The sequence below is a fragment of the Suricata suricatta genome, chromosome 11 (genome assembly GCF_006229205.1).
Source record: "Suricata suricatta isolate VVHF042 chromosome 11, meerkat_22Aug2017_6uvM2_HiC, whole genome shotgun sequence".
Classification (NCBI taxonomy): Eukaryota; Metazoa; Chordata; class Mammalia; order Carnivora; family Herpestidae; genus Suricata; species Suricata suricatta.
Genome location: NC_043710.1, coordinates 21,721,196 through 21,732,691, shown reverse-complemented (window position 1 = coordinate 21,732,691; position 11,496 = coordinate 21,721,196). Strand labels below are relative to the sequence as shown.

At 37.9% G+C, this 11,496-nt stretch overlaps 1 protein-coding gene across 5 annotated transcripts in view; it reads right to left on the bottom strand.

Annotated features, from left to right (window-relative positions):
- Window positions 1-2,174: 2,174 nt before the first annotated feature.
- Window positions 2,175-11,496, bottom strand: part of LRRC4C (leucine rich repeat containing 4C) — a 1,176,981-nt gene continuing 1,167,659 nt past the window's right edge. For all 5 annotated transcript variants that reach the window (XM_029914596.1, XM_029914597.1, XM_029914599.1 and 2 more), the window contains one exon: window positions 2,175-4,201. In XM_029914596.1, the coding sequence (XP_029770456.1) occupies window positions 2,237-4,159 (1,923 nt within the window). In that variant the 5' untranslated portion in view covers window positions 4,160-4,201 and the 3' untranslated portion in view covers window positions 2,175-2,236. The remainder of the gene's footprint in view (window positions 4,202-11,496) is intronic.

The following is an 11,496-nucleotide window of genomic DNA, read 5'->3' as shown; positions in this document are numbered from 1 at the left end:
GTGAACACAAATCATGTAGAGAAGGCAAGATTCTTTTCCCTCTTGGCTTATACTACTCTTCTTTGTCCTAACACTGGCTGGATATTCCTTGGTGGGTTGTTTGTTTGTTTGCTTTGTGATCTGCAGCTTGGGAATATATTAAGTACATTCTATATTGAACAGCTTGGCCAGTGACAACCGACATGTGTTTTCCCTTTTCTTGGGTCTTCTCCACAGCAAAAGTAAAATGTGAATTGTGTTCCTAACAAAGGGAGGTATAATACAAAGGAGGAAAATGCTACTAGAGAATTGGTGATGAGAAAATAGAGGTAAAACTCTCGTGTGGTCTTATTCATTTGTTTCCCCTTCATCCCAGTTCTTTGACCTACTTTGCCAGTAATGATTTCTTTTCCACACCAGGAGATCACAAAACCTTGGTGTGAGGTCCAGTCTGCAGTTGACCATAGGTATACAAGCTTGTCCTCCATTAGGAGATGAAGTTTTCTCCAAGTTGGGCATCACTTACATCACCAGTGAGGTGCCAGATTTCAAGGGCTAGTAAAAAGAGGTCTCTATCTTCATTTTGATTCATATCAGATAAAGACAAGTCATACACATACTATGTTAAAAATCAGGAGTGCCAAGGTACCAATAATCAGCAAGTTCCTTTTTTACTTGAAAGCTAGTATATGTCCTCATACCTAACATTTCTCCTTTTAAGTTCCTTAAAGTACTTTTAATGAATTACCACTATATTAGCATTGCTAACTCTTGGTGTGCAAATCCAGACCCACACATCTTTACAGCTCTGCAATCTGCATTTGAAAGAAGAGAGTCAGTTCTTTAAGAAGGATGGAAAAAAACATACCTCAAGGAGGTTTCTGTCATAACAGTAACCCAGTATTTTGAAATTCCAGGCTCACAATTCACAGCCTTCCACCTAATTGAAATTGGAGCTGGCCTTCAATAAGAAGCTGAAGTCTCTTTAATAATATTACATACAGATCCATACAGATCATGAGTGATTTAAGGACAGGAAGCTGGTCTTGTCTATTGTGTACCCACAGCACTATGATCAGTGTTTAAAACATAGGAGGTCATTAATAATTATTGTGGAAGTGAATGGAATTTGCTGATACTCAGCACCAAAAATTATTTTTCAACTTGGATAATTTAGAATACCTTCACATTCTCTTGTTACACTTCATCTAGCTAGCCAGTAGAATTTTACTTAGGAGACAGTGAATAAATTATACTGAAACTTTCTTCCAAGTGGAATTGAATTTACTTCACAAAATCATTACTTTTTAATCTGAGCATTCTACAAAGGGTGATCCTAATGAGAAGAAAAAAAAAATACCACAGCATCCCTGAATATAGATCCAACACTCAAGTCAGCTAATGAAATAGGATCCCATAGAGATTGATGCTGTGACTGAAGAATACAATAATTTGTTTCTTTCTTAGAAAGTAGAAAATCTAATTACCTTCAAGTTTCTCACATTTGAGCCATACTACAAATGAATTGTGTCGAGGTACAGAAAAACCAACAATATTTTATTTATAACCTTATTTTTTAGTTTTTGAACTACAAATTCTGGTTCTAGAGTTGTTTAAAAGATCATGGGTTTTATAGATGCTCATATGTAAATTAATCTGTTGTTTGTTTACTTTTTTTTTCTTTTTTTCTCTTTTTCTTTTTTTTTTTTTTTTAGCTTTGTCATTGAATGGTTCTCCTCATAAATACAGAACAGGTCATTACATGAAAAATATAAGATCTTGCATTTTTTATCTCGTTCTCTCTTAAAAATCTATTTCTAATATTGCATTCCCCATTGGACTACTTGATAAGGGCATGAGGAAAAAAAAAAGGAAAGGAGAGAAAAGAAAGACAAAATAGACTGGATCTCACCACTAGAATTCACCATAAAAATCTCAAAGTGTAACAGAATTCTTACAAAATTTCCTAGGCCAGTTCTTTAGGGACTTGAGATGTCCTATGAAAAATATGGCAACTGGGGAAGGCAGGGATGAGATGTGGGAAATAGTAAATAAGTGCAGCAAAAACAGGTTCTGAGGAATACACATAATTTTGTCTGCTTTAGATCACAATAGAATTTTTAATAAATAAATTTCTTTTCTTTTTGTTTTTTTTGTAAAGACACTTTTTTGAAACAGTAGATTTAGCCCAGTCATTTGTGTCATTTTTAATAAACTGTCTTTTTTTTTATTGTTTTTCTGTAACTCTGTAAATGTTTTAGATTTGAGTCTCTTGTACATTGTCTTTAGAGTTCATTCGGATCAATAACGGTTCATGCACTGAACTGTGTATTGAATTTATTGTGTTAACTGTTGTTGTGTGGTTGAAGGGAGATTTGTAAGAGTTATAGTGATTTAGGTGCTCATGCTCGATAGCAGGCATGGGCAGGTGGCTTTCCATGGGTGTGTCTCCTGTAATCTCATCATCGACATTAATGATTTCAACAGTCCTTGTAGGGGCGTGATGGTTTTGCCGATGGTGCTGCTTCCTCATCTTGTAGAAAATGACCAGCATCACTGCAGCCATGAGAGTGATGGCCACAAAACAGCCAATTATGATTTTCGTGGTCTTCATGACTTCATCAATTCCTGGGATCCCACTGTTTATATCGGTCACCGGGATGGTGAATGTTTTTTCTGTTGACCTTGTGCTCTGTGGCGTGAGAGAAGTGGTCACATTGGTGGTCTCCCAGTCGATCACTGGAGTGGGGCCCACGTTGTTATCTGTGGTCCGTGCCTCATCCTGAGAAGGTTCCATAGTCTCTACTGTGACGGTTGAAAAGTAAGAGAAGGGAGTAGTGGTTGCTGCAGTAACATTCAGGGTGGCTGAAGCAGTGGTATTTCCAACAGAATTACTCACCATACATGTGTACATGCCTGTATCTTGCACGGTTACATTCGTGAAATTTAATGTGCCATCACTGAGCACAGCTATCCTCACTTTGTATGCCCCATGTGTCATGACCGTTCCATTTGGAGTAATCCAAGATACAGAGGTCAGGGATGTGGAGGCCCGACATTTCAGTTCAGCTGCCATGCCCTCAGTGACATTGAGGTCTGCTGGGGGCTCCACAATCACAGGAGCATAGCATGTGAAATAATTCTGGTCAAGCTCCCCAATGTACCTCCCCTTCAGATTGGGAGGGGTATTACATCGAGCACAACAAGCTGTGTTGGAGGGGGCCATGTCTTTTATCCACCAGCTGAGCCAAAGTATGTCACAGTTACAGTTCCAAGGGTTGTGATGTAAGTGTATCCGCTCTAGATGATGCAACGGTGTGAAGAGGTCATGAGGCAGTAATGTTAGATTGTTGTGTGCCAGGTTTATCTCCACTAGTGACTGAAGGTTATCAAAGGCATTCCGTTCAATCACTTGAATCTGGGACTGTATCATCCACAGTTTTTGAAGGTGCATCAGTCCCTGGAAAGAGCCAGGCCTGATGGCTGACAAGTGATTCCCAGAAAGATCCAGCTCATCTAGTTTTATGAGAGGTGTAAGGTTAGGGATTTCACGGAGGTTGCACATGGCAAGGTTCAAATACCTCAAGTTGGACAGACCTTCAAAGGCACCTTCTGAGATGTATGAAAGCCTTTTCAATTCCCCTAAGTCTAGTCGGCGCAACGAAGGGATTCTGTTAAAAGCATAAGAAGGAATGCTTTCAATGGGGTTGTTTCTCAACCAGAGCTCCTTCAGTTTAGACAAATATACAAAAGCTCCATTTGGGATGGTGGTAAGACGATTGTCAAAGAGTTCCAGAGTATTGAGGTTTGCCAGACCATTGAAGGCCCCGATTTCAATTGTTCTAATATGATTCCTACTCAATTGTAGGATTTCCAGATGCCTCAAGTGCTTGAAGCTATTCACTTTAATGATCTGGATTTGGTTCTCATGGAGGTTCAGCAGTCGAGTGTTGGTGGAGATGCCATCTGGAACCTCACGTAGGTTTTTCCGGACGCAAATCACCTTGCTGAACTGGTTGCTGCAGGAGCAGACGGAAGGGCAGGTTTGAGCCCGCACCAGACCAGCCACCACAAGAAGTTGAAGAGCCAGCAGCACCACAAGCAGGGGGTCGAATAGGGCCCTGTTAAACCTAGGACCTATCATTATCTGCTGTGGATGTAAGGTCATCTTGTTCAACATTCATAATTTATCTGGTGTTGGTCCTTCTGGAGTTCAAATAGTCTGCAATATAAGAGAAAAAAAAAGTATTAGCTCTCCTCCAAATGTCTTTCTAGAGCAATGTCAGTGATGCAGTGTATCAGCTAAAGCCATCATTTCTCAGACTAAGGAAACAGCAAATCTAACATCTCTTATTGAGCGATGCAGCTCATGTTTATATAGAAAATGTTTCTACTGCAAATTAGCAGTAGAACCACAACCCATATCCATCAAATATGCAATCACAGAGAAACGGAAGCATGAGCTGAAACACCTTAATATAGTGTTTACCAACCAAGTATGACTTGAATGCAAATATGAGATGTACCCCAACAACATGTTCAATGTCCAAACCAGATTGGACAAGCTCAGAAAACAGGATTTGGGGCTATACCCAACAAACTAAAATCTCCCTTGCAAAATTAGTAATAGTTGAATTTTATTGAGGGCTACTTTATGTGCCAGGCATCATGGGATATTGGCTTACCAGCTGATCCAGGCATGGCTACAGGATTTTCAGGGCTCAGTAAAAAATGAAACTGGGGGATGGCTTGTTCAGGATTATGAAGAATTTCAAATCTATAACAACAGAGTACTAACCAAGCATGGCCCCTTCTACACATGAGGCCCTTTTCAACTGCATAGGTTGTGTTTTCTGATCCTCTCTTGTCCTCACAACAGTGCTCTGAGGGAGAACTTTAATCATAGGGAAAGTAACATGCATGAAGTCACAAGGTTAGTAAGTACAGAACCAGAACTCACACATTCATCTGACTGGTCCAAGAACATATGATTTCAAATACTCCATGCAAGAGTTTCTTGGAAGAATCATGTCAAGGTAAAATGTTTTTTTCCAACTAATTTCTTTAAAATATCATTGGGGGGGGGTGTGACTTTATCTATAAACCCTGGCAACTTGATTTACAGTACCTATGAAGATATATTGAAACAGGGGCATGCACAGACATACATAAACTTTTGAAGATTCTCATAAACCGAAACTCATTATAAGATAGTTAACTGCTTCCTATAAGCAGACATAACACAAATTAAGTCATTTCCATTATCTTGGGTCCCTACTTCTAATGATTTTAAGTAGATTTGTGGGAAGGGAAATAAAACAACTCACTTTCTGCATTGTTTTCCAGCACAAGAATTTTAAAGGATCTTGGGCTACCCAGTATTTGTCCCACTCAGCTGGCTTATTATGAACTGGGCACCCCTGTAATGACTGCTTCCAAATCTCTTATCTCAATAAACAGGGTATCTTCTATAAACCTCTTAGAAACCAACAAATGAAAAAGGCAATGGGGAATCAGTACACTCCACTTCCAAAAGGCCCTAATTTAGTACTTATTATGTGTCAAATAAGTTACTTGTCTCCTTTCCATGACACATTCTCCTTTCTTGCAAAATGGGAATAACATACATACTCCTTGGTGGTGTTGTGAGGATAAAATTAATTAATGCAGATAAAGGGCTTAAAATAAGGCTTATCATTTTATAAAAAGTAATGTTAGATATTAATATTATTATTATTGCTTTTGTTGTTCTTACACAGACATTTTGCCAAGTACTGGACATGTAAAGATGAAGAATATAATCCTTATGCCTCAGGTAAATATAATTCAAAACATGAGACAGATAGGCAAAGAGATGAAGTACAATAATATATGTTCATTGGTATGAGACCAGGCCACACTGGCACAAAGGCACTGATATCAGGTCAGCTCAATCTGTGCTGGTAAATCAGAGGATTTTCAAAGAAGAGGGTCATCTAATCTAGGTTTTGTAGAAGTTGATGTCAAAAAAAAATTAAAAAAGAAAAAAAGGACAGGAAGGCATTTTAGGCAAGGACCAGCTTGAGCCAAGATAAGGGCACATAGAAGATGCTAGTACTGTTCCCTGGAGCTGGAGGGCCTGGGAAAGAGACTTCTTCCTTCAGGGCTCTTGCAGCTCTAGGTTGACCTTTCACACCATCTAGCACTATAATCATCAGCCCCTGGGACTTTTCCCCACTAGCCTACGAACACCATGAGGACAGAGGCCATGTCTGATGTTTTTTCTCAGCCCACTGCCAACACAGTACCAGGCACACTGTAGGCACTAAATAATGGCTGTTGCAAATGTGCAGAAATATTTAATATCTAATCACAACTCTTTGTGTATGTGTTGCAATAGGTACCAGTATGTTCACCATGACTTTCTATCTTCTATATTTTCTGATGTTTTGATATCCAAGGCTTTGTTCTTCTAGAGAGACTTCTCCAAGGGCTAGGCAATTCCTAGAGATAGTAACGAACTTGCTGGAAAGCATGCTTTCATATTCAAACCAATCAACCTGAAGCCTAGGCCCCAAACTACCTCCTTTATCAGGATCTCCTAGGGTTCCTATACTTAGGCCGCTCTCCCTTTGCCCTAATGATTCCAGAGCTAAAGTCGGGCATCTAGGGACAGCCCCTAAGCCCCAGAACCCACTGAAGTTATTCATACTGGACAAATACAAGCCTGTTTCCCCTGCCTTCTCTCGCTTTCTCTCAAAAACCATGATAAAGGCTCTTGCATAGATTTCTCCTTGTTCTTTCTAACCTCTGGTAACCCTGCTGCTTCCTTGTGTGGCCCCTGTGTGGCACGGCATGCTCCCTCCTCTTCGGAACTATGAGTCAAAAATACATCTCTTCATGACAATTGTCTCCTGATTTGTTTGTCCCATCATAATGAAATAATAATGAAATCTATATTTTAAAACAACTAATCACTAAATAGCAGGGCCCTGTTCATCTTATTAATCTTGTTGACGGGTTTAAAGGTCTATTCTATTGTCCCATTTATACTGTGGCTATAATGTGTTTGACAGGCTTCTCACATTGAGTTAGATTAAGAGTTATTTTTTATTGTAATTTAAATATGACCTTCAAACCCCCTGTAGATTTCCATTTTAAACAGAACCTTACTTAAGTTTCCAGTGATCATGACCACTGAAAATTTTGTATTCATATTATTTGGTGAAATTTTACATACACTCCCCTCTCTCCAACATGCACTTTTTAAAGTAATTGGGCATTTAAAAATAGAACATAAAATCTGATACATTAACTGTTGTTTCTTTTTAATTTTTATTTCTTTATTTATTTTGAGAGAGACAGAAACAGCATGAGAAGGGGAGGAGCAGAAAGAGAGAGAGAAAGAGAGTCTCAAGTAGGGTCTGCACTGTCAGTGCAGAGCCCAACGTGGGATTTGAACCCACAAACTATGAGATCATGACATGAGCTGACACCACAAATCAGACACTTTACACCACTTAGGTGTTTTTAGGTAGGGATCCCAGGGTCCTGCCCCTCTATTTCATCTCCCACTTCTCACCCTATGGCTTTTAGAATCCTAGGGTCTCTGGCAACACAGATTGAAATAACTTATTGACTAGAAATAGTATAGAAGTGAAGAAGGTAAGTCCTTTGCTTAAGATCAACTGTTTGTTACCCTTTTTTCTTTAAAATAAGAAAGAGCAAAGGCATCCATATCCTGTGATCAAGGGAGAAGACTTTGGTGGACTTCCTAGACTTAAATGCCTGCTTAAGCTTCCAGGACTCTATAATTGGGAAAGTTACTTCAAGTCTCTTACTTCACTTTCCCCCATCTGTAAAAGGGGGACACCACTGTTATGTACTCAAAAGGCTTTTGTTGGTACTCACATAATATGTAAATATAAATACAGATACAGATATATAGATACATATGCAAAGTTAACAGCTTTATAAGCAATATATAATATAATAAATACTTAAAACATACTGAAAATAAAAATAAAGTGATGAAACACTCAGTTTCTTTCCCTTATGTAAGATAAGAATAACACTAATATCTATTATCAAAGTTATGGTAAGGATCAACTGCAATGATCAGATCCATGCTTTCATATGCAAATACAACACATTTCTCTTAATTGTAGAGTGTATGGGTCTCTCCTTTTCTCAATCCCCAGGCTGTTTTATTTTCTATTTCTTGCTTACTTCAAGGTCTTTTTGCTATTGCTATTAATGAGATTTTCTATAAATCAGTCATAAGTAACGATTTATGAATTACAGCTGGTTCAAAGCTAATTTATAACCCATAGAAAATAACGCTTGGTACATGCACTGAATTGAATAAACTGCTATCAACAAAAGGCTTTCTAGTTTAAAATCTAAATTATGTTACTTTACATTAAAAGCCATGTTTCAACATCTCTTTCATAAGATGTTTTTATCCCATCAAAAAGAAATCAATTTAAAAGAACATGCTATCCATTACAATGTCCTCTCACAGCATTTATTTACAAATGGATCTGTTTGGGTTTGGAATTCAATGAGAATACTTTTAACCTTGTCCCAGAGGATGTTCCGACTTTGTCAACAGACCTTTCTTCTTTCCCTACCCATGCTTCAGTGCACTGAGACACAGGGGGTGCTTTAGTCTGCCCAGTATCATTGCTCAGTTAGCATAAACTTCGTTTATATATCAGAACTAGTTTGGAAGCCGGGTGAAACAAAGATGAATTTATTAACCACAACCAACCTTTCCTTGTAGGCCACACATTCACAGCCATATGTATCTTTAACAACCCCCTCCCTCAAACGCTGAGAACCAAAACCACTTCTCCCACACTCAACCTGGATACTGAGACCTCCAAACCATATCTTCCTATGGACATAAACATGACTTTGCTCTTCCATTATCTTTATTAGCATCTCTATCCTTTTTGGGGAGACTATCTTGTCCAAGGAAATGGTTTCCTTGTCCTTCTAGGAACCTTCTCAAAGATTCATCAGTTATTTCATGGAAAGCATTTAATAGCAGTGTGCATGCACTCTAAGACTCTTTGAATTTCTCCCCTCACTGTTATTTTCACCAATCCTGGACTGCTGAACCATAATTCTTACTCAGTCCTAATCAATTTCCCACATTGAAAAATCTTCTGGAATCAGACTTCCAATTCTCTATAAATTCTGGTCTAATTTCCACCACTCTGCTCATAGATACTTCCAAACCCTTAGAAGATAGTGATCTCCCTTAACACAGTAAGCAATAAACTCACTCTGTGTTTTCAGTAGGTTGTGTTGGTAATATTTGGGGAGTCAGCTTTTTTTACACCACTAAGGATAAATTATTCATTTAACTTGCTTGACACTCTCTCTTTCTTTGCATTTGTTGCCTACCCAAAATCCTAATCCTTTACCCTTTCCCTAAAACATTTTATTCAGAAAACTTCAGTACCATCTTAGAAAAGTCACAAGACTATATTATCTGTTTTGAGACACACTGGCCCACGACTGGTAGGTAAAGAGAATTTGGTTTAAGCTAGGGCTAGACAAACTTTTTCTGTAAAGAGCCAGATAGCAAATATTTTAGGCATTGCAGGCCAGATGGTCTCCTCTTGTAACTACTCTAGTCTGCCATTATAGCCTGAAACTAGTTATAGAGAAAAGGAAAATGAATGGAAATGGGTATGTTCTGATTAAATTCTTTATGAGCACTGAAATTTGAATTTTGTATCATTTTCACATATCTTAAAATATTCTTAACAGTTATTCTAACTATATAAAAATTCAAAAATATTCTTAGCTCCCAGGTCTAACTTTTGGACTATAGTTTATCTAAACAAATGTTGGTTGTATCATTTCTGTTGCCAGAGACTGGTTAGGTCTGAAACACATGACACAATGTGGCCAATGAGATGTAAGATGCAGTCAGCTTAGGGAGTTCTGGCAATTTTTTTTTCTTCCACTAACAAGAAGAAATATATGGGGAAGAAATAGTTCTTTATTCTGTTTCTGGATATTGTTGTGAGTATAAGATGCCTAGAGTTGCTGAAGCCATCTTGTGGCCAAGAAAGGAGGAAGCCTGAGGATAAAGCTGTTATGCCAAGGAAGGAAAAAGGAAAGGGGAAGAATTTATATTCTTGATATTTGTGATGGGAAGATGAATTAATGAATCCTGTTATTATCTTTTATCTATATTTTATTATATAAAATAATCAATTTCTCATAGTATAGTTAACTTTTTTCTGGTTATGTACAGCAAAACCTGTCTTGATACTTAGATATTCATTCTCCCTTTTCCCTTTCCCCCGCCTCTCTCTCCATCTATCTCTTTTTTCTCTTGATATCTCCCCTTTTTGAAAACAATAGCAAAGAAAAAACAAGTGAAGATTTCTGATTTCTTATAATTTATTCTCTATAAATTTAAGACCTACCAAAGGAAACAAGGTAAGCTGAGGTAACAAGATGTGCTTATCAGAAAAGATATGAGGCTCATCCTTATCATGCTAAGAAGACTTTCTACTACATCTTTTCTCTGGATAACTGTAAATTTTATTATTATTTTTTTAGTTAATTAATTTATTTTGAGAGAGCAAGCAGGGGAGGGACAGAGAGAGAAGGAGAAAGAGAATTCCAAGCAGGCTCTGTGGTATCAGAGCAGAGCCCAATGTGGGGATGGAACCCACAAACCATGAGATCATGACCTGAGTAGAATCCAAGAGTCAGATACTTAATGGACTGAGCCAGCCAGGTGCTCCCAGATAACCCTAAATTTTAAAGAGTGCTAGAATACACTGGAGAAGGAAAAAGACATCTTAAATAACATCATTATCAAAAGTAGCTACCTCTCCAAGCCAAAATTATTTTATAAAGATTTTCTAATATAGTTCATTTTTTTCCCATTGAAACTCAATTTTGCAAATCTGTTGAGTGTTCTCTACTCCTCATACAGGAGCATGTGGCTCTGCAGATTTTCAGGGAGCAGAACATTTTTGTAACTATGCCTTGGGCTGACCCTCTAGGCAAATGTAATGGAAATGATACAACATTTAAATGGCTGTAACCCAGGAACTCAACTTGTCAAGTCCATAGGAGATTCTTTGGCTGAACACACTGACCTGGCAATGTTTCTAGAAAATTGTAAGAAGTTAAGATTGAAGAAGAAGAAGAAGAAGAAGAAGAAGAAGAAGAAGAAGAAGAAGAAGATGACACATGAGTCTACACTGTAATTTTTCTAGAAGACTTATGTGGTTTATAGTAAAAGAATACACGTTAGGTGTTTAGAGGTGACAGCATGACAAAATTATTAGACAAGAAGAAACAGTGAGTAGAGAGAACTATGTGCTTGAAAAAGCAAAGAACAAAAAGAAAAAATTTTTAAAAAGCTTGCGGCCAACATGTTGCTATCCTTTGGACATTATAATCATGCTTATCAGAATGAAATTGGCCAGGCCTTCTAGAACATTATAATCTTGTGGTGCTATATGGTGCTATAATACAAAGGTATGGATACATATAAAA